The sequence below is a fragment of the Notechis scutatus genome, chromosome 1, assembly GCF_049901735.1.
Source record: "Notechis scutatus isolate UNSWTSFEM ecotype Mainland chromosome 1, rNotScu1.2, whole genome shotgun sequence".
NCBI lineage: Eukaryota > Metazoa > Chordata > Lepidosauria > Squamata > Elapidae > Notechis > Notechis scutatus.
Window position 1 is genome coordinate 54,399,779 of NC_142009.1, and position 24,610 is coordinate 54,424,388.

The 24,610-nt window shown below is 36.2% G+C and overlaps 2 protein-coding genes across 5 annotated transcripts in view; both read right to left on the reverse strand.

Annotated features, from left to right (window-relative positions):
* Positions 1-4,011, reverse strand: part of TLR5 (toll like receptor 5) — a 54,049-nt gene extending 50,038 nt beyond the window's left edge. For all 3 annotated transcript variants that reach the window (XR_015749387.1, XM_026682312.2, XM_087964410.1), the window contains exon 1: positions 3,928-4,011. The gene's annotated coding sequence lies outside the window, so the exon portion shown is untranslated. The remainder of the gene's footprint in view (positions 1-3,927) is intronic.
* A 9,975-nt stretch (positions 4,012-13,986) lies between these two features.
* The window catches only part of SUSD4 (sushi domain containing 4), a 70,678-nt gene continuing 60,054 nt past the window's right edge, over positions 13,987-24,610 (reverse strand). For both annotated transcript variants that reach the window (XM_087964521.1, XM_087964528.1), the window contains exons 3-6: positions 22,281-22,472; positions 21,678-21,822; positions 19,334-19,716; positions 13,987-15,871 (exon numbers count right to left, since the gene is read on the reverse strand). In XM_087964521.1, coding sequence (XP_087820647.1) covers positions 15,843-15,871; positions 19,334-19,716; positions 21,678-21,822; positions 22,281-22,472 — 749 coding nt within the window. In that variant the 3' untranslated portion in view covers positions 13,987-15,842. The remainder of the gene's footprint in view (positions 15,872-19,333; positions 19,717-21,677; positions 21,823-22,280; positions 22,473-24,610) is intronic.

Genomic DNA, 24,610 nt, shown 5'->3' on the forward strand with positions numbered 1-24,610 from the left:
AAAACAGAGATACTGAGAACAGGTTTCTACCTACCCCCAAGCCTGAAATGCCCAAAGCAAGGTGCCCACTAAGCCATTGGAAACTTGAGAAAAATAAGTACCAGATTTAAAGTGCCTTGGCCTATGGAGGCACTGCCCTTCAACTGTTGGCTCTAGCCTTCTCTAGCTAAGCTATACCCAGTGTTTGGGAATCTTCTGCTGAGTTCAGCCTGGAGAGCTCAACACTGTGGGCCATTAGACCTCAACACTGTGGGCCATTAGACTTTGACAGAAGAGGGCAGAGGGAATGGCTTTAAGGACAGGAGAAAGAGTCACTAGGAGAAAGAGGTCAGATACAACGGCCAAACTTCTCCTAGTTCACATGAAAATAAAGGGAAGGGGGAAGTGCTTTCCAACTTGTAAGATTGTTACTATAACTTTACAATAAAGGTACTACTAACTTACATGGTATTGTTTTCCTAGTCTGGTCTACCTTGAAGGGTTGGCACTGACTCAAGAAGTAGGAGAAGGGGAATGAAAGAAATAACTCTTTTCTAATTTCTGAATCATTTCCATCCATGCAGTTCCTATTATCAGCAGTAATCCATGAGAGCAAGTGACTAATCAAAACCCAAGCCACATGTATTTTATACTATATGGTATTTAACCAAACCTGTTCATCTTACAAAAAAGAAAAACCTCCAATGCACAGGCAACTCCTGGTAACTTTACTTACACATCACCTACTGTTCATAGCAAGGATAGATACAGCAAGAGGCTTGCTATTGCTTATCTTATTGAATGTTCCCTGAACTAAAAAAAATGATTTACAGGGACTTTTCATCAAGATCCCAAACCGGAGATGATAATATTTAAATTTTTGATAATGATTGTTTTTAAATATTTCTTTTATTTGATTATATTTTATTTGATTATATATACCAATATGTATATGTACCAATATGTGTACCAATGGTACTATATGTACCAATAACAACTCCCAAAAACCAGGGAAAAAAAATTACCCATAACAATAAGGAAGCTTCAATCCAAAAAGAAATCACTTGGGCAGAAAAACAAATCTGGTCACGTTGCCAACTTCAAAAGCTGATACAAAAATTTATGCCACCAGATAAAGACTGAATGCACCAATTATCACATTAAACAAGAAGAAAACCTCCTACACACCAATTCCACCTGCACTTTCTACAATTTTGTAAACAACAAACTAAAAGACTCAAGGTCCATCCCACCCCTGAAAGGACCTAATGGTAAAGACTGCAACGACACTATTAAAGCCAACCTCTTTAACACATTCTTTGGCACAGTATTTGTAAACAGCAATGGATCATGCCCAGTATTTCCTAGTCGAACCACAGACAATTACAATGATCTAATACATATTGATTTTACAGAAGACAATGTTGAAAAAGAACTACGCAATCTAAAACCATCTCTATCTATTGGACCGGACGGAATATGTGCCTACTTCTTAAAAAAGCTATCCACTGCCATAGCAGAACCTCTAAGCATAATCTTTGAAAAATCTTTCAGGACCAGCTCCTTGCCAAAACTATGGTCACAAGCCACAGTCATCCCCATCTTCAAAAAGGGAGACCCCAGCCTAGTTGAAAATTACAGACCAATCTCTTTATGCTGCGTCACCTGTAAAGTCATGGAATCAATTATTAACCAATCCATTATCCTCCACTTAGAGATAAGCAACCTACTCTCTAATAAACAATTTGGTTTCAGGAAAAAACTATCCTGTAATCTGCAACTCTTACACTGCAAAAACATGGACTACACAACTTGATCAGGGCAAAGCAATAGACGCAATCTACATAGACTTTTGTAAAGCCTTTGATTCAGTGGTACACAACAAACTACTCTTAAAACTACAATCTTATGGTATCTCTGGTCACTTCATAACTGTATAGAAGCATTCCTCTCAAACAGACAACAAATGGTCAAAATTGGGAGCGTCCTATCAAATTCTGTACCTGTCAACAGTGGTGTTCCCCAAGGCAGTGTTCTAGGACCAACTCTCTTCATACTCTACATAAATTACCTCTGTGATCATATTAAGAGCAACTACGTTATCTTTGCTGATGATGTAAAGCTATTCAACACCACAGACAATACTGCTACCCTTCAAAAAGACCTTGACTATGTATCAGAATGGTCAAACAAATGGCAACTTCAAATCTCAACAAATGAATGCGCTGTCTTACATATCGGGGGAAAAAAAATCAGAAAAAAAAATACAGGCTGAATAGTCAAGACCTTGTTGATGATCTAACCTCTGTCAAGGATCTTGGAGTACTCATCTCTAATGACCTAACTGCTAGAGCCCACTGTAACTACATAGCCAAAAAGGCATTAAGAGTTGTTAACCTAATCTTACATAGCTTTTTCTCTGGTAATATTACACTAATGACTGGAGCATACAAAACATTTGCTAGACCAATACTCGAATACAGCTCATCAGTCTGGAACCCACATTACGTATCTGATATTAGCACAGTTGAGAAAGTCCAGAAATATTTCACAAGAAGAGTTCTCCACTCCTCTACTCGTTGTAGAATACCTTATGCCACCAGACTTGAAATTCTAGACCTAGAAAACCTTGAATTACACCGTCTTCGGTCTGATCTAAGTATGGTATATAAAATCATACATTGCAATGTCCTACCTGTCAATGAATACTTCAGCTTCAGCCATAACAACACAAGAGCACACAATAGATACAAACTCAAGGTTAATCGCACCAAACTTGATTGCAGGAAATACGACTTCAGCAACAAAGTGGTCAATGTCTGGAATACCCTACCTGACTCTGCGGTTTCTTTCCCACCCCCAAAAACTTTAACCTTAGACTGTCTACTATTGACCTCACCCCTTTCCTAAGAGGTCTGTAGGGGGCGTGCATAAGCGCACCAACGTGCCTACCGTCCCTGTCTTATTGTTTCTTTTATTTTTTTATTTTTCTCACATGTATCCATGTATTCATAACTATGTTTTTACTTATACCTATTATCTTGTAAGCAATTGACAAAAATAAATAAATAAATAAATAAATAAATAAATTGTTGTACACTGCCCTAAGTCACTTCTTGTGAGATTGGGGTAAATCAATAAGTGTTCTAAAAGTGCTTAAACCAATGAACAGCTGATATATCTTTGAGGGTTCCAAAATTATGCTAAATATTTAGATTAAAAAAGGACGTCAGGTAAGCTGAGTAAGACCAGGATATATTATGTCAGAATTTTCATTAATAAAACCTGGAAATCTGGTTTTGTGGACTTTATACAAAAGGACAAAAGATTGCAAAATTCAAAAATGTGTATTTAACCCAGGCCAAATGACACTCAACTAACAGGACAGAGTTGCTTAAACTGCTGTGTTGCAACAATTTCCTTTTAGGAATTCACAGTTGCAAAATAATTCAATGATTATTGATCGTTTTTAAGAAACAGAGCTTTGTTTTTGAAGTTTCCTGGATCCCCAGGGGCTGACCAAAATGAACAAACCACAACTAGCCAAACATTCCACTCTTTAACAGCCAGTTAATGGTTCTGGGTGTAACAGTGAACTTCCAAATGGGTAGATTGATTAAACAGTGATAGGATGGAAAAATGCATTATGTGAATACTTGTGCTCTGAAAGCAAAACCCAAAATTTTATCATTCATCTTTTGAGGGAGAGAGGGTGAGAGAGACAGAGAAGATATGAAAGCAGAAACATTTTTAATATTATTGAGCAGGGCGGCAAAAACAAAGTACTCTGGGGACGCTCAGAAGCACTGCTTACAGATCCTCCTGAGGCTATACTCTACTCCCACTGAAGAGAGAGAGAGAGAGAGAGTTTTGCTATTGTTACAAATCTCTCTCTCTCTCTCTCTCTCATAGAGAACGGAGCCAGAGACAGCCAATGGGCTCGCTTACCTGTCCGGGCCGTTCAATCGAACAGAGAAGAGGGATTCCCTATGTTGGGTCAAGTCGATACTCCATTTGTTCAGCACCGCCTATGCTCCCGTCCAGCAGCTGGCGATATTCTTCGCCCTCCCAGTGATCGATCGGCTGCCCGGCCCAATAAGGGTGGGGCAAAAGGACGTCTCACACCCCCTCCGAATTTGCATAGCGGGGCTCGGGTCTTCAGCGCTTACAGCAGGGATCCCCAAACTTGGCAACTTTAAGACTTGTGGATTTCAACTCCAGCTGGCTGGAGAATTCTCTGGGAGTTGAAGTCCACAAGTCTTAAAGTTGTCAAGTTTGGAGACCTGTGGCTTCGAGTTTGCGGCCCGGTTCTGGGGACGCTCATCTCGCCAAAGTCTTCCCAACCCTTCCACCTCTCCCTGGATTGTTAGTCCCGGAGCCGAAAGAAATGAAACAGCAAACGCTCATGGATGATCCTTCCTGCCCGTAGCAGCTTCAAACAAACAAACAAACAAACAAACAAACAAAGAGCAATCCTCAGACATGGCTTTTCCGCTAAAGTCTTGCCCAACTGGTAACTTTTCCGATTACTCAACCAGTTATTTAAAAAGGACATGTTTCTCCATGCTTAGCATAAACGCGTGGTCTTTGTAATTGGATACTTGTTTTGTCAACTTTCACCCGGTTGGTTCCTGTTTTTTTTAATTTGGTCTCCTTCAGGCTAGTGCCTTTGCCCATGTCCTCAGTTTCCCATAATTCCCTTAGCCAAGCCTATCAAATTACATGGGTTCTCATTCTCATTAGACAGTGCTAAAAACAAAGCAAAGAAGTGCCTGCCAGATCAGATATTGTCTGATCCAGGAAGGGATCCAGGAAGCGTTTCTTGGAAGAAGCATCATTTTGTTCCAGAAAATAAAAATAACAAAAGAGTACCTGTACTTACTTTTGTGGTCATTAATTTTTTAATTTTTAAAAAAAGAAAAAGAAAGAGGAAAGGGATCCAGTTGGAAGGAAGCAAGTAAAAGGAAAATAAATGAAAAGATTTAACACTTACATAGAAAACTACCAAAGTTAAATGTTTAATTGCAGATTGTTGCCTAAACATGTATCTATTTCTAATAAGGTAAACCAGATCCTTGAAAAAATGTTTTTCTTCTGCTTCTCCTTTACTTAAAATGTTCTTTTTTGGACCCCGGAAATGGTTAATTCTGAGAACTGTAACATCCCAATGTTCCCTACTGTGGTCCAGCTCTTTCTGTCTGATTGTGAAATAAACTCCAAGCTAGAAAAAAGGGAAGAACTTTGTTAATCTGAATTTGCACATAGCTCTATATGTGCAACTGGCATTTGTAAAAAGAGGTGAATTACGTGACAGAGATGAATCAACATGTGTGCAACACGCCTGCAGGCTTCCGGGCATGCATGCAGCATGCAGTTTGGTGTACTGAGAATGCAGCTTTGCTTCACAAGGGGATTCAGGGTGATTATTTATTTATTTTTAATTTTATTTATTTATTTATTTTTGTCAATTGCTTACAAGATAATAGATATAAGTAAAAAAACATAATTATGAATACATTGATACATATAAGAAAAATAAAAAAATAAAAAAAAATTGGACAGGGACGGTAGGCACGTTGGTGCGCTTATGCACGCCCCCTACAGACCTCTTAGGAAAGGGGTGAGGTCAATAGTAGACAGTTTAAGGTTAAAGTCTTTGGGGTTTGGGGAAGAAACCGCAGAGTCAGGTAGAGTATTCCAGACATTGACCACTCTGTTGCTGAAGTCGTGTTTCCTGCAATCAAGTTTGGTGCAATTAACCTTGAGTTTGTATGTGTTGTTTGCTCTTGTGTTGTTATGGTTGAAGCTGAAGTATTCATTGACAGGTAGTACATTATAATGTATAATTTTATATACTATACTTAGATCGGACCGAAGGTGGCGTAGTTGTAGGTTTTCTTGGTCTAGAATTTCGAGTCTGGTGGCATAAGATATTCTGCAACGAGTAGAGGAGTGGAGAACTCTTCTTGTGAAATATTTCTGGACTTTCTCAACTGTGTTGATATCAGATACGTAATGTGGGTTCCAGACTGATGAGCTGTATTCGAGTATTGGTCTAGCAAATGTTTTGTATGCTCTAGTTATTAGTGTAATATTACCAGAGAAAAAGCTACATAAGATTAGGTTAACAACTCCTTTTTGGCTATGTAGTTATAGTGGGCTCTAGCACTTAGATCATTAGAGATGAGTACTCCAAGATCCTTGACAAGAGTTTGGATCATCAACAAGGTCTTGACTATTCAGCTTGTATTTTATTTTCTGATTTTTTTTGCCAATATGTAGGACAGAGCATTTATTTGTTGAGATTTGAAGTTGCCATTTGTTTGACCATTCTGATACATAGTCAAGATCTTTTTGGAGGGTAGCAGTATTGTCTGTGGTGTGGAATAGCTTTACATCATCAGCGAAGAGAACGCAGTTGCTCTTAATATGATCACAGAGGTAATTTATGTAGAGTATGAAGAGAGTTGGTCCTAGAACACTGCCTTGGGGGACACCACTGTTGACAGGTACAGAATTTGATATGATGCTCCCAATTTTGACCATTTGTTGTCAAAATTATCAAAATAAATTTGCCATTTATTCCAGAGATATCTGGCAGAGAACCATTGCAATACTGTGGTTATAGTATTATTTTAGGATTGGGGCAGGGGTATTCTCTAGTTGCTTTAGACTGTATTTGCCCGATATTAGAACCAAACCCAAAATTCACATTTCCCACTTATTCCGTCTGTAGAGATTCTCAGTCATCTAGGTGATGATTGTCCCAAAGCTGCTTTTGTAGGTGGCAAACTGGACTTTCTTGTTTTTCCTTACTCTGTGTACTTGAACAAACCAACAAGGAATAGCTCTGCATGATCAGAGTCTGGACATTGAATGCTCCAGTGTTTTTTCTCCACGTTGTTTGGAAAAGCTGAATGCCTTACAGAAAAAGCAACCCACGTATTTCAGTGAAGTTCAGGTAGTCCTTGACTTATGACCACAATTGAGCCCAAACTTCCTGTTGTTAAATGAGACAATTAATTGAGTTTTGTCCCATTTTACGACCTTTCTTGCGATAGTTACTAGGTGAATAACTGCAGTTGTTAAATTAGTGACACCGTTGTAAAGTGAATCTGGCTTCCCCGTTGTCTTTGTTTGTCAGAAGGTCATAAAAGGAGATCACATGAGACTGGGACATTGCAACTGTCATAAACGAGTCCATTGCCGAGCACCTGAATTTTGATCACATAACCATGGAGATGGTCATAAGTGTGAAAATTGGTCATGTCACCTTTTTCAGTGCCCTTGTAACTTCAAATGGTCACTAAACGAACTGTTGTAAGTCGAGGACTACCTGTAGTCAAGAAATATGCTGCAGACTAGCACTTGGTGGAGTGGTCATGAAGGCTTTGGAAAACATATTCCAATACTCTGATGGGTCTATACCTACAAGGATCAGAATAATATGGCCAATACTATTTTCTATGGCACTATGAGATTGAAAGTTGGATTTTAAAATTAGCAGGATAGGAAAGAGACTCTTTTTTTTTTTGCAATCTCTTTATTAAATTTCAACATCAAACATTAAAATACACGCTAACATAAAGGGGAAAAAATAACATTGAGGTTTTCGAAGTCTTGATATTGGAGAAGGCTCCTGAGAATAGTGGACAGCCAAGAAAACAAAACCTGGAATTCTCATTTGCGATACAAATGACCAGACATTAAATATCATAATTTGGACACATTAAGTGAAGACCTAATTCTCTGGAGAATATTCTCTTGCTCGGAATAGTAAAGAAAATATAAGAGAATAATCAATAGCAACATGCATGAACTCAAGTTACATTGGTGCTAAGTATATCACTGGAAATTCTGAAGGACCCAGATTAGGGGAAGATTGTCATGAAAAAAATCTATGTGATGCCACATAATAATAATAAAACAAATTGCCTGTATATAATCAAAAATGGGGAGTTTCTAAACCTCAAATACACATTAGGGATTTAAACATAAGGGCCAGCATTTATCCCACTTTAATTCAGCTGGTGAGTTCTCCATGAATAATTAGATTATTATTAAAAATAGCTCTTTAAAACAGATGCTTGCTATATATATTTTTCCCATAGTCATGGCAATATATTACTAAATTTAGACTCTGAATTCTCAGAATTAATTTAGGAAAAAAATGTTTTCCTTGGATGATGTTTTCTTCCACTATCCATCATCAAGTTTTTAAAGTTTCACTTAATTTTTTTTGTCCTGAAATATATAAACAGATATATTCATACATGTATATTCAAACATGAGTTTAACCTACCTACATGATTTGTTAGTTAGTTAGTTTTTAAATAATTCATATGGCCACCCAACTCAAACATTGTGTCTGGGTGACGTAGAATTGTTCAAAAATAAAGCTAACAATCTATCAGAGCAGTGGCCTAGTAGATGCAAACGCAAACACACTTGAACAGCACAAATGAGAAATAACAGCATAAATGAGAAAGGACGACTTTTGTGGAAATGATACGGAGCAATGGTGAGTCTCTGGACAAGGCTTTGTTGGGTTGGTAGTATCTTTTTTAGTAAGGTATAAAGTACATCAAGTATAAAATTCACCAGGCATAAAATTGCCATGCTAAGGTTTTGGGTTTTTTTCCTTTCAGGTTGTGCTGGGGACTAATCCACAACAACATAGCCAGGGTTTCACTTGTTGCTTCCCTGGGGAATTCAACCCATTTTATAACATCTAAACAGAGGCTTCATCTCTTTTCTTACCCCATCCAGATACCTCTTCTGTCTCATTGCAACCTCACCCAGTTGGACCCTCTCTTCCTCTTTCCTTACTGGCAACCAGTATCCTTCCCCTTTTCATATCTCCGTCAAGGCTCTTCTTGCTTCCAAAATGTTGTGAAAGAATCTCAGAAGGGTGCAATCAGCATCATTTAAAGCAGCTTAGCTTTTTCATGTATATATCTCAACCTAAAAGTGCCGCTTCCCAAGTTGGATTAATCTTACTCTCTGGATTACTTAAAATCTGAAGTACTTTATCCAAATCATTTTCAAAATTCGTATCACCTTAGTCTCCTTACAATTTTTTTTTGCTCTTTCTGTTGGAAGGAGGAAAGGAAATCCATGTGTTTCTGTGTCTGTATGTGAAAGTGGCTTATCTAGGTATAAGCTGAAAAGAACAGTTTTGAAAATTATAAAACAATTTATTTTGTAAGCAATTAATTTTAATCAGAAGGTATTTATTTTTTATATATCCTGGTTTTACCCCTTGCTTTATTTTTGAGAATGTGTGCTCTGGAAAATGTTCAGGCGCACTGCAGAGGATTTTTATACATTTATAATTTTCTGCCTAAGCATCCTTTTTAGGAGGTGTCATTTGATATTAAATATTGACTTTCTTTCACCTAAATATGGTAGCAATCATTGTTGAAACCATTTGCAAAGGCAAATGTTGCCTATTCACAACCTGTCAATTGAAACAGTCTAAATTTGATTCTTGAAGGTTTGTTCCTATCTACAACTTTCATCTCATCCATATTATTTCATGTTTTAGACTGATAATACTATGCTTTAAACTCATGTACACATCAGTCTGAATTTTAACCTCTGCCTTATGTGACAGGAAGTAGAGAGGCAGACAAGTTCTAGTGATTTAAAATTCTAATCAATACATTTAACCTATGTTTAATGTCACAAATCAACACTTTACATCTCCAGGCTGCTTTACAGTACATTGGTCTGGAATAAGGATCCTGCTAAACTTATATTCTACATCCATCAGATTATAAAGACAGGTATATCTTTAGCTTTGCTGAGTGTTACAGTTTCTAAGCTGTAAATTCAAGTGCATTTATATTATTAGGCTTTGAAAGTCTGAGTATCTTCAGTTCTGGTATATATTTTGTACTTTATTTTTAAAAGGGAAATGTATTTAGTTTTCAAAAGCCATTATATACACACAATCCAATAAACAAGCTTTTATGCAATCGAGTAGGTGGGGCTATTTGGTGTTCTTAATTAGCTTTTCTTATTAAGCTCTTTCTTTTTGGTACTCAACTGAGAGTTTCACTGAACAGAATAAGACAATTGGAAGAGACATTGGAGATCTTCCAGTCCCATGATGGCGAATCTATGGCATGCGTGCCGGAAGTGGCATGCAGAGCCATCTCTCTGGGCATGCCAGCCATTGTCTGTTGCTCTTCCGTGTTCTGCCGTGTGCATGCATGCCGGCCAGTTGGTCTTTGCATGTGCGGGAATGCCAGAAACAAGAAGAGCAGTTCCTCAGTATGGATGCGCTCACCGGGAAGCTGAGCTTCTAGTTTCTGGCACGTGCATGCGCGCTGGCCAGCTGGTCATCACACGTGAATGCACGCCAGAAACCAGGACGGCACACATGCATGCGCCAGAAACCAGAAGCTCAGCTCCCTGGCTTTTCCGGTTTTCGGCTCTCCTGCACATGCTCCCGTTTCAGCACTTGGTGCCAAAAAGGTTCACCAATACTAATCTAGTCCTACTCTCTGCACAAGCAGGAGACCCTATACATTCTGGACAAATGGCTGTCCAATTTCTTTAAAACTTTCAATGATGGAGCTTCTTTAATATATTGGACAGCCATTTGTATAGTCGAGCACCAGAAGAGAAGAACAGCTTAATAAGAACAGCTAGTTAAGAACACCAAATAGCCCTACCTACTCTGTTGGATAAAAGCCAGGCTTGTTTATGAACAAATGAAGCTTCAGACATTGCAGGTACAGATTCATTTGAGGCCCAGTTGTAATCCATAGCCACCAGGGTAGCTGTCTGGGTGATTTGTGGAGTGTTTTGTAGTTGACATTAACAAAAGAAATTGCTGCGGGCACATGCTGTGCTGTTTCAGCTCTTCAGCACACCAGCTTGAGAAAAGTACATCACATCAGTCTATAGTTACTGTAGCACTAAGGAAAAATAATCACCTTAATGGATGTAGATTTTAGATGTAAAATCAGCCATTTTTATTATAGCACAAAATCTATTATAATATTAAAAAAAGAACTTAGTTAACTAGCCTTGTTAGCTTTCTCCCCCTTCCCCCAAATGTATTTTCAAAACATTTTGCTGTTTCCCTATTAAAATGTGGAAATGAGTCATGGTTGAATTATAACTTATGTCAGCACATACTACAAGAAAATCTTATTTTATGCATGTGTCTATTGTTGTCAGACATTTTATATGGAGTCCATGGTACTCTCTGAGCTTTGTTATTTGCCTGCAGATATTTCATTACCTGATTAGTTAACATCATCATTGTAGTGATTGTGGGGGTTGCTCTGTTTATACAGTAGCTTGTCCTGTACAGTAGCAGGGTAAGCTACTGTATATATATATATATAGTACACTGTATAATAGCAGGGTAAGCTACTGTATATATATAGTACTGTATCTGCTGTATAGAAACAAGGAGCAAACCTCATGGCTACCCAAGCTCAAAGATCACCAAGGACTTAACAATTCAACCTGAGCTACATACATTCTCTTCTGTGGGAAGCAATGATCTATTATACACAATATATGATATAACTATTAAACCCTATCAAAATGTGCCCAATACCATCTTATTGAAGAGGTTAATTAACAGGCAAAAAATGGAAATATTCCAAAGAGATCAAAGTGAAGCAGTGCCTTATCTATACTGCTTAAGCTTGTTAGAGGAAAAGGTAAAATATAAATTAATAATGTAATTACTTGTGCATCCCACATACCTAAAAAAGTCCCATTACTGTATTTGCTACAAATGGCAAAGGTGGCAACACGACAGACATTCACAAGTAATCATTCAGAAGCACCAGATAATAGGTAACTATGTCTTCAAATGGCTTAATATTACATGCAGCAATTTGTTGAAGAGCAACAAGTAGAGCAAGTTAAACAATGTTTTTCCAATCTAAGCAGGAGTCAGCACAGTTCACAAAAAGTTCTGACTCAGAAGTACAATATGGAATAAGCAACACTTAGCTGCAAATTATTCACTGAAAACCAAATCGTGCAAAGAATACTGAAAGGATTTCTTTAAACTAGCTAATGCAGTGTTTGGCTGGCTGAGTGGGGAAGCTGAAGTCTATATATCTTAAAATGCTTAATTTTGTAAAACACTGATTTAAACTGAGAACAAATGACAAAAATTAGAGTTAGTGCAAAGTGCAACAACAGTAACAAAATCCAAACTTGGAAATCAAACAGGGAACATGAACTAGAATCAGGTAGCAGGAAGAATCATCAAGAGACTGTATCTTTCCCAACCGCATTTGGGACTGTTGGCTGGAAATTCAGGGAGCCATAGTTCCATTGTATTTAAAGGAAGCAGATTTTGTGCACTGTAATACAATTTTGTAAATGTAAACATTTTGTAAGAATATGAATAGAAAATGAAGAATGTATGCCCAGTTTGAATCTTAGTATAATTTGATTTGCCCATTTCAGAAGGAAAGCATTTTTGAAATTTAAAGAAGTATTTAAAGCGATATTCAGTCAAGGATATGTTGCTCCATAGCTCTCATAGTATCATTATATTTTTCTTAAATGGTCTGATCACCAATGTAGGATTAGATCCAGAAAATGTTCCTCTCAGCGTGTTTTAAAAAACTGGAATGTATTATAAAAATGTATTCAATAAATAATAATTGTTCAATGTATATAGAAGCATGTACTAATATATTATTTACTGTATAATAGAAAGTAATCTAAACATTCATGGCTCAAAAAGTCTCACTGACACGTAGTGATAGCACTTACATCCCTTAGATTCAGTTTGCAAATTGCATACAATTATCTTTATGGCCCTTTGAAAGATAACTTTAATAAAGAGTTTGCATTTTCCTGATCAGACTTTGGCAGGACCTTAGTGCTGAACATTTCTGGGCTTATCAAGATAACTACTGGTAATTGAAAACATGCATGTCATAAAAGAAGAGGAATAATTATGAATAATTTAGTTGTAATGGAACAAGAGCTTTTTGTCTTCAACATTGTTCAAAATCAAAATAAATGTAAAAATTAATCTGTATGCATTTCCCCCTCTAATCTGTTCTTTGCAACAAATATAGGTCTTGGTTTATTTAGATTCTTACCAAGCAGTCAGAAAACAAATATTGAAAGAAAACCAGCAGTGTTACTGTGTTAAATATATATTTTACAGACAAAGAAATAAAGGGAGACTACTATCCCTGGAGCTGAAAGGTGAAAATGGAAGCACTATGCTCCGTCCCCATTGGGTAGATCAGGTTGCCCTGATAGACCGGTCCCACTGGAGAAAAAACAGCAGTGTTACTGTTTGAGGACATAACTTTCTGGAATAAGCATCCATAGTGTTTAGACATGATTATCCAACTTTTTGGCTTGGCTGAACCACATTAAGTGAAGAGGAATTGTCTTGGGCCACATGTAAAATGTGCAATATGGTTAATGTATATAAATAACAAATTTCCTTTATTTTTTTATATGATCTTGTGGGGCAACATTACTAGCTGTCCAGGGCCACATGTGGCTGATGGGCTGTGGGTTGTTCATGCCCAGTTTAAGACACTGAAAGCAGCCACAGTTTTGAGCCAATGACGGAGTTTTCACTCTATCTCAATGATTATTTACATGAGCCGTTATTCTGAAATTTTATATCTGCCATTGTCATCTACATATCCTGGACTGTTATTTACACTGTGGATCCTTCAGAAAAAAAAGTTATTTACTGAGTGTTTTATTCCCAGAAATCTTAGACTAAGCTGTACTGGCAATTTTATTAACTTTTGCAAGATATTACTAAAATATGAATTATTTAGGAAGCAGGAATGGTTATTTGAAAACAAATTTAAAAGGCACTAACAATTTACTTCTGTTTTGTCTGAAATAATCTTCTATATAGTTTATTGGTTTATTGTTTGAAGGATTTCAATTTTTAGAAAAACATTTTCCAATACTTGAAGAATTGAGTGTTAGCATTATAAAATGTTTATTGCATACCCTTCTTGTCATGGTTGCTGTTAAATCAAAATAGCTCTAACAGTAAGATTCAAATGTCATAAAATGCATATAGTATATTATTTTTAATGTTGTTATAAAATGAAAGAAAAATTATCTGCCAGAGATGCAAAGCTCTCTCCCCCCACAAAAAAAAAATCTTGTAGTTTCTAACAGAAGAAATAAGAGAGGTAAAAACAAAATCAACATGATTGGTGTAGCTTCAAACATCTCTTTTATATCAATTTGACATTTACTGAATCCAACAGTAAATTTATCCTGAAAATAATATTTGAGTTTCAGTCCAAATATCTAGATTTGGAATCAGGAAGTCCATATTCAGTGGCTGAAACAATCATTTGACATGGCAAAGAAGACATTATCTTTCTGCCCAAAAGCAGGTGGGTAATGAAGGAATATATTTTTGATGGGAAGAGGGCACAAAAATTGACCAACTTTCTGAAGATCCTAGGATACTTAAAGCTGCTTTTAACCTCAAATGTGTGCTTAATGTTGTTGTCCTATCACATCCTAAATTTGGCTTAAATTTCAGCTGTCATGACTACTTTAGCTGCTTTCTCATAATATAAGCTTCTCTTTGTCCTGATTCTCTGCTCAGCAGTACTGTAAGACTGAAAGATATGTCTATAGGCAACCTTACATAAAAAAGCAATCTTTTCAAGTTTGTATTCTTCTTAAGCATTTTATTTATTTTACCCACATCTTTAAATGAAATGAAATGGAGTTACTTTCAGCTATAATTACTGTATTGATAGCTCACTCTTTTAAAAATTCAGCCATATTTTTACCCCATAGCAATGCTATTCTTTACACAATCCAAATGACTATACAGTAGAAAAATATATAATGAAAATTTATATATACAAAAGTTACCTGTATATGCAATCACTTCCTGATCAGTGTCACCCAACTAACAGCATTTTCTTCTGTGATATTCAGTCCAAAAGCACTCAAACAGTTCATACTCAACTTAGTTTTCTTGTTCTTTCATGAGAATAACCATTCTATAACTTTTAGATGCTACTGAACCCAGGTCTCATACTACATATCTGAGGATAAAGATTTCCCAACATTTGCTTTTTTTGAATAAAAACATTTTGTATTTTTATATGTTCCCATGTTCAATGAAGTATTTTAATGACTCTTTTCCCCTGGTCCCCATATGCAATAATTAGGAAGTATCAATATCTCATCATTTGCCTGGGACATATTGTGTTCTTTACAGTATCACCTAAAGTACTGTTACTTAATTTCAATACAATCTTCAAGTTCCTTCCAATGAGTTTCAATGATTAAGCTTTTCCTTGAGTCCAAGGTTTTATTTGCTTGCAGTAAGTTTCCACCTTGAATTTCATGAAGAAATTTAGAAGTGACCCTCTTTGATTTCAATTTCAACCGTTTATTTCCCCCTCAATAAATTAAATTTGTAAATTATGGTCCATCATAAATATGAAGCAGCTTTGATAAAACAGAATTTACATTATCTGAAATACTTCTATTATGACCTTTGTCTATCTTCATTGGTGTTTTAAAACATCTGTTAAAGCTTCCTGCGATGCAGATATACTTGTCACTGTTCCACAAATGTGTAATTCTCCTGTAATGTTTAGTCTCATCAAATCCTCAGGATTCATTTTGTAAAGCTGCTGTTGAATAGCTGATGCTCTCAACCCAAAGTTGATTTAAGATATGTGCACAAAATCTGATGACATAATGAGGAAGATTTATAAAAACAGAAAATATCCTTGCCTCCATCTGTAAACAGTCTTTATATAGAGATTCATACAGATATATAGATATGTATACATATGTAAATGATTTATTCCCCCACCCCAACAAGATATAAGAAATATTTGTGCAGATTAAGGGTCTTCATCCATCAATGGAATTTCTAGAAAATAAAAGAAAGAATTAATGGACTTTAATTGTGAACGGTCATATAAAATTGTCCTGCAATTTTATTGTGTTATAACATATCAGCAATGATCCTGCCAGTTCTTAAGATAATTCAGTTAAGCAGAAATTCAGGCAATCTTGTGTATTTATTCTCTGCACAGTTACTTGTATAATCAGAATCAGTGACTTCACAGAATCAGTTCAATTAATTCAAGGCACTTTATAAATGGCAGTGTGATGAAGCAGTTTTCTGGCCAATGCATCTTATGGCAGATGAATTCTCATATATCTTAAATTTGGCATACAGATAGTCTGCATTTAGTGATCACAATTCAGTCATTAAGAAAAAGGTAGTAGTATGATCTTTTTTCGGTTTTCTTTTGAGTTTTAGACTTTCAAAGGTCAAAAATGTGAGGACTGACTTAAAGCTACTTTTTTGTCATTGTCCATTTACTGTCTGTATTGTCATTGTCCATTTACTGTCCGTTGTCTGTATACTGTCCATTTAATTTTATTGCATTCTGCTTTGTTCCAGAATGTAAGGGATTTCAAGATTAAACTGTTTTAGGGCTTTTAGAGTAATTCTGTGTCTTTAGGGAAATTGGATATGTCACTGCCCTGATTTGTTTGTAAAAATAATAAAGGATGAATACAAATAAATAGGGAAATAAGCAAAGGAGAATATACACAAATAAACTCTACAGTTTCAGGATTCAAATGTTGTTATTTTCTCCATATACCCATTTCAACTGGAACACAATGTGAATGATTAACTAAAGATTTGCAAGATTTGCTTCCCCAAATTTCCAGACTGTTCCTGGAAATGGCTGGAGAAGTTCAATTTAGAAAAACAGACTATCCTGGAGAACACTCAATTCCTGGAATGATAGGTTTTGTGTAATTTCCTGTTTCACTTATAATATATTACAAACATTTAATTTTCTACTTTCTTTGGTATTGTAGAAGATGCTGTTAGACTACAGCCCAAATTATATTCAGCCCATTGAAATGTACATACTGGTATTAAGAAAATCCATATTCTGCAAAAAACATGATTTTTATAGGATCTTAAAATATTAATTGGATAACTTGAATGTTATGATTTTAAAAAAAAGAATAATCTGGATGTAACTAGGATATCAGCATGACTTTTTTTTCATCCTGCTCCACTTCAAACAAATTTAAAAATTATAAAACCAAGTACCAGAACTGTCTTTAGTCACCTAAATCCAATAGAAGGGAATATTTGTAGCTCAGCATGGAACTATGGGTTGGTCACTTTCCCCTTGAGGATACTTATGGAATTTAGATGAGGTGCATGGTGCTCCCTGAACTTAGTTGTTCGTTGGCAGATATTTCATTGCCCAACTAGGTAACATCAGTGCTAGGTTTTTGCCTTGAGGTTTTCTGTGATCTGCTCTTATTTGCTAATCAGTGGAACAATTTAGCCTCCAGAAGTTGTTGGTGCTCCAATGCTGGAGGTTTTTAAGAAGAGACTGAACAACGATTTGTCTAAAATAGTACAGGGGGTTGGACTAGAAGACCTCAACTCTGTTATTTAAGCTGAAGGTACGCTTCCATAATCATTAGCTATACAATTTTCCACCCATTTTCTTGGGCTATTTTCCACCCTAGCACTGATATTACCTAGTTGGGTAATGAAACATCTGCAAGAAAACAACCAAGTTTAGACAGCACCAAGGACCTCATCTAAATTCTATAAATATCCTCAAAGGGGAAGTGATATAGGTAACTGCAGCCCTGGCTTTCTCTGTAAATTTGCTCATGTAACTCCAAGATGACCCTGAGTATCTTAGGAGGATAAAAAGCTCACCCACTACATTCCTATTGCACCAATTTTTATAAAAATGCAGCCCTTTTCTGGAAAATAATTCATCTGATTGATTACCAAGAATCTGAAAAGTTTTAAAGCTTGAAACATTTTGAATTCAACTGGGTTTTAAATATCTTTCTCCTGAAATTCTATCCTGAGCTGGAGCAAAATTGGACATTCCATTTTATTATGAGTGTTCCAACACTCCTCCAAGAAATGGAGTCTTAAAGACAATATTAATTAATTATAGAAATTAATTATAGCAGGTATAGATTCCATCTCATCATGGAGAAAATCTATGTGATTGTTAAGAATCAACCACAACTTGATCAAATTCTGTAAAAAATCAGAATGACCTATACTGTACAATAAGTATAGCATTGTACAATAGGGAGTTGGACTAAAAGATCACCAAGTGCCTTCCAACTCTTGTTATTGATAGCATTGTAATTAATCATCAATCAATTGGTTCCATCTCTATTGGCATTGGCTGGAGATAATTGAGGGACAGACACAGTGGGAAGAGACTAAACATGGGCTTTATAGTAGGTTCACTGAGGGCCCTATGTGTACATAGAAAATAGATTGCTACATTCCAGAGTGTTAAAATTATCATTGTTCTAAATTCCTTGTTACATGAAAATTATGGACTGCAACAAAAATTAACTGGCAACCTACTTGAAAAGAAACCCCAGCAAATGCAAAATATACAGTAAGGCTATTCAGCCACATAGTGTCACTTTGGAGAGTGAGACAGGTGCCATATAAATTTAATAAATAAATATTTCGCTTCAATACTGAATTATTGATTTTTTTATCTTTGGAGTTTCTTGAGTTTTCAAGAACTCAACATAAAAATGTCCTTTTTTCATTGTCAAAATATAGTTTTTTTAAAAAAATTCTGGGTTTGAAATTTTTCAAAAATTGGGGGCACTCACAATATACCCTCAAAACTTCAAATAGGAACCTGACCGAAGAAATTGGAGGTTTTGGAATATGGGCTCATGAGATAGCCATATATGGCTATCTTTATATTCTACACCTAGATAACTATTTTAAGTTCACTAATTATTTACTGATTCTATGAATAAATAACTGTCTATTTAGCCAAACAGAGTCTCCAACATATATTCAGGAACCCTGTCATGACAAAAACATTAACAACAATAAATTTGGTTGACACATAGTATTGATTATGAACAATAATACTCGCTTTGCTTGTCCTGATTTTTTGAGATGACTCAGAACTGCACCTTATAATAGACAGAATACAATATTAATAAAAGTATTTCAGGAACACAATCAGACATTCAGACTCTGAATGGCATAATTAATTGGTGTCCTCCAATTAACACTGTATGATGAAGCAAACACACCATCCACCAATTCATTTCCTGCCAATAAAGGACAGATATATGCTTGCTGGGTCGGCAGTGAAAATTTGGCTTATAAAGAAGCTCTGCTAGAAAAAAAAATGAAGAAGAGAGAGAAAAGCTAGAACAAAAACACAGACCACAAATCTGAGGATAGTTTGCTTCTCCCAAGCACAATCTCATGGCTTTTCCATATGGAAAAAAACTGACGCTAAAATAATCCTACATAAGGTTCAACATTCAAAATTACCATCAGCAATATCAATGCTTGGGCTGGTTGATGCAACTTCTTCAGTGGTGCTGTTGATAACATCAGTTCTGTCTGAGACAGGATGAGCTCCCATCTGACATGCAGAAGATGTGTATAAACTATGGAGAAGTTCTGAAGAGCCTGAAATGCTGTCACAGGTGTCAAATTCAGCTGGCAACCTGTTCAAATCATCTGGTCCAGGATAAGCTGGAGGATTCTGATCATCAGCTTGAAAAACATATCCCTGGCCTGCAGGGGGCGCACATCCTGATGCCAACTCATTTATGCCATTACTCACAGCTTCATCATAAGAAGGAAGCATGACAGGAACACCATCCACCACCACAAAGTCTGGGCCATTGTTGCAATTCTCTTGAGTATCTCTAGATGGGGGGGAGGGGGGAGAGAATGTATATGTATAAAAATGATGTTGTGAATGGCTAAACATCCTTTGCTGAAACAGAGTTCTTCAAGAACAAAAATTTAAGCCATTTGAAATTCAGTTATTATTGGATAGGGGCCAATGCTCAAGTCTGTAAAGACCCTTCTGAATCTTGAGTCTATCTATCTTCCAAAGTGTTAGCTATTCCCCCAACTTGGTGTCATCTGCAAATCTGATGAGTTATAATTTTATCTTCTCTAGATCATTTATGAAGATTTTGAACAGTACTGGGCCCAGGACAGAACCTTGAGGTACCCCACTGCAAGCTTCTCTTCGTGCAGATGTAGTTCCATTTAAGGACTATACACTGGATATGGTCGGTCAACCAACTGAAAATCCATTTGGTGGTGGTACATCTTATTAAGATAGAAAACTGTAGAAAGTAGCAGGCTGTCATCTACTTGTCAAATGCTTTAGTGAAGTCCAAGAATACTATGTCCATAACATTTTGCTGGTCCACTTTATCAAAGATGGATATAGGTTTTGCCTGGCATGAACTGTTTTTAACAAACTTATACTCATTTCCTGTAACCACCTTGTTCATTTCTAGGTACTCACCAATCATCTGTTTGATTATTGATTATCTTTTCCATGATGTCAGGCTGATTGGCCTATAATTTCCTAGATCCAGGAAGTTGCAACTCTCTGGATCCTGGGCAGCGGTGGAATTCTACCAGTTTCCCTTCCATTTTGGTGATCGCGCACTTCGCACGTGCGTGCTGCATACACCTAACGTGCATGCAACTTTCCAAACACCAGCTGAGGCTCTGCCGTGCCAATGAGAGGATAAAGAACAGAAAAGTGCCGAGGTAGGTGGGAGGGCCGATTTTGTGCTTTTCTCTTCTTTCTCCTCTTAGCTGATTGTTGGAGCTTTTTTTTACTACTGGGTTCGGGCCGAACCAGTAGCATTTCACCACTGATCCTGGGAGTTGCAATCCTAATGCCACTAGAGGAGTCCTGCTTAGGGAATGCTTAGGGAATATGCTATACATTTAAAAAAACGAAACAGATTTGGCCTCAAAAATGAAATAGTGCAGTCAGTGAAGCTTTTTTAAACTAGACATCTGCATTTGCTAGCAGAATGCTTTACCCACTAAAACATTTCATGCTTGTATGGGCCTACCTCCTTGTTGAACAAGGAAAAGCTATGTTTACCTTTGAAACTTGTAATTCACTTACTATATCGGAAGTGTACAGTTTTGCTTTTGCAGCCAATGAAAGCAGTCTGTTTTCCATTGTAGAATTCTTGCAGTGCCTGTTTCACTTGCTTCTCCCCCAGCCACCCCCAATCAAAGAGAAATGAATGGCTAAGTAACTGATCAAGGTAGACGTGCTTGATGGGGGAAATGAAAGCTGTACATTAAATTGTGAAAAGTTAGAACGGGTACATGAGTTTTGTATCTTGCTGGAATGTGAAGATGAATGAGAAGATGAATATAATACTTTTAAACACAAAATCTGATTATAAAATAAAGGTTACTATGGTGTCTATCACATGGAATAGGTGTTTGCTTAAAGAAATGAAAGTGTCTATATATAAACAACTTGCTTCTGTCCACTTTTGAAAATAAATGTTTTCTAGGTCAAGAGAAATGAAAAAGCAAACTAATAAGAGGAAAATGTATTTAAAATTATATAACATGAAAAAAGTTATGGTCAAAAGTAAATATGTACTGAATACAAAAGTGAATGATTAGTACAGAATGAAATAAATATATTTAGATGACTTGGGAATATAAAATGAAGTTTTAATTATAAAACAAATATATGAAGAAAGAGTGAAAGGGCTGAAAGGAACTGGGAAGGCCAAAATAATAATAATTGGATGCAACTGATGAGAACATTTTGCCTGATTCTGAAAAATGCAATACTACTACTTTAATAGGATACATTAATACTAACCTTGGAAGGAAATGTGCCTTAAATTTGGTTTGGAACATTCTGGCAAGAATAACTAACAGAAGTATTAGAAGAACACTAGTAGCAGTGAATGCCACAATCTTCCATGTTCGCAAAAGAGTTTCCTGGTTATTTGGCCAGGCTTGTTCTGTGAAATAAAGAGTAATAGGAAAACTAGTCACACTAGATAATAATGGCCTTTTATTGTACACAAGAAGAATCAGAACCAAACTACAAGCTAAGTTACAGAGCTACAAATGTAACAAATATGATTGCTTACATTTATTTATGCTTTTACAAAAATTTTTCCAATCTAATAAATTATCACACATGAAAGCAGTGATATCTACAGATGGAAACAGAAAGTTGATGGCCATGGTCGTGGGAACTAAACCACACATTGTTTATATATCTATTGATGTTGCCCACATAAAAAAAGGAGCAGGGTTTGGATTGGGACACCACCTGTGGATACTTCTGTTCTGAAAGCAAAGTAAATGCTACAAATAATAAAGTATTGTGGGGACAGTTTCAAGTCAAAACATACTTTTATTTGAAAATTTAATGTTTATATTACATTTAATGTCCAGATTCCTTAGTTCTTACCTGTTTTGATACAGTATACTTGATATGATGGAAACCATTTTCCATACTGGCAGGTGATATATTTGTAATCATTACTGAGAGTGTAGCCAGGATCACAATAGAACTCAACCACAGTTCCATGGTTGTAATGTTCACAAGGCCGCGGATGGCAGATATAATCTCCATGAGTCACCATAGGAGGTAGCGGACAAACTTGGACATAAATAAAATATTTTTAAAAATGTGAGTTAATTATAGTAACTCCCAGCATCAACAGAAATAAGAATGTAACAATATTTCTACATAATGCTACCTCAGTCAAAACATAAACATATCCAAAATTTTAAGCCACAGGCACCAATATATTACACATCAACAAATTAGTTTCTGAACAATGGCAGGTGAATGCTGTGAATAAAAAAGAATTACTGTTGCTGAAAACACTGTTGTGCAAACATTACCATCAGGTTTTATTTAAAATAACAGAAATAAACTTTGCACAAATTATATTCTCAGTATTATGCCTCTATTTCATTCTTACAATTTTATAAAGTACTTTAAGCATGCTTCACATTTAGTCAATATGCTAGAGTTTACAACTAACCGAAAGTGTAACATTTCAATAGGAGCATAAAAATTGGGGAAAAAACCAATCATTTTTATTGCAATAAACATTCCTGCACCTACTAAAACAAGCAACTGCTTAATTTAATTTAAAAATTCTTAATACAAGATATATCAAAATAGTTAATACAAATTCTTAAACAACCCTTAAATTTCTGTTTAGAGAACTACATAATGAATGTGATCTACCCAAATATCCAAATTTCTTTGAAGTCAATGAAATTGTAGTGCCTAGTGTATTTGTTTAAATCTAACATACAAAATTGTATTTGGTGAAAAGGCAGGAGTATTGGTTTAAATTAGTGGCTTTGTTACCAGTATATGATGAAGAAATAATCATCAATATTTACATATTAACACAACTCCATTCTAGTTTATCCAGACCAATGTTCTGCTATTTTCAATATTCCCAGCTAGCACAGTGACAAATTGCCAGCAGTAACTGGCAAAACCTTATATTAGTTTTTTGTGGTCCTACATTGAAGCTTCAGAGACCTGCTACACTACCCTTTAGCAAAACCAGGAGTTATTCACACAAAGTGTATGCAAGACTGTACAAATTGTTGAAATAGCAATAGCACTTATATACTGCTTCACAGTCTCTAAATGGTTTACAAAAGTCAGCAAATTGCCCCCAACAATCTGGCTCATTTTACTGACCTCAGAAAGATGGAAGGCTGAGTCAACCTTGAGCCAATGAGAATTGAACTGCTGAACTGTTGGCAATCGGCAGTCAGCAGAATTAGCCTGCAATGCTGCATTCTAACCACTGCACCATCATTGCTCATATATAACTCTTAGCTAGCTGTTTTTTACTAAATTATGTTTGGATCTGGTGAAAAGGTTCTTTGCAGCATAAATAGTTCTCAATACATGCACTGGTTATTATTCTGTGGTGAACGTCTGCTTGTAGAGTAGAATTCATAGTCAACAGTAGGTACAACCAATTGGTAACATCAGGTTTGAAGCAGTTTCAAATTTTGTCATCATTATTCACCTCTGTTGATGCATAGGCTATAAAGATTTCATTCTCAATGGAATTGCATCGATTACTATCTTTGTAGCCTATGCATCAACAGAGGTGAATAGTGATGACAAAAAAAACCTTTTACATTGAATTATACATCATTATAAATGAAGCCCATAAAGAGGACTCTTCAAGTTAGCAGGTGATCTAAATGCACAGATTGGTAAATTGCAGCTTGGCTGGGAAGATGTCTGGTAGCATGAATAATAATTGGTACAATTAAATTCACTATTCATTTGCAATAACCTATTCAGGGACTGGCCTGATCATCAATTAACTTGGTAGTCATGAGCACTAAATGTTGCTTCTATGATCATTTATTTCCTAACAGGAAGCTACTTTAAGTCTGCTATTAATGATGTCAGGGTATTGCTGAAGTATAGTAATGTCTAACCATTACCTGGTTCAATGCAAGATCAAACTGAAATCTGTGCTAATCTCTGATCTGCCACTCAGTTTCAGTTGAACTTACTGATCTGAATAATGCCAAGAAGCCATAGACCTCATACTCTGCAACCAAAGGAGCATTATGCCTGTGTAGAGAAGCAGTGATTTGAAGTTGAAAACACCATCAACATGGCAATAAGAATTATCTGCCCTTTAGGACTTCCGGTTTGAGTTTCTTCGGCGACAGACCGAAACCGCATCCGTGCTCGCTGCTGGAGTGTCCCGAGCCGGCTGGTTTTGGGGCTAAGCCACC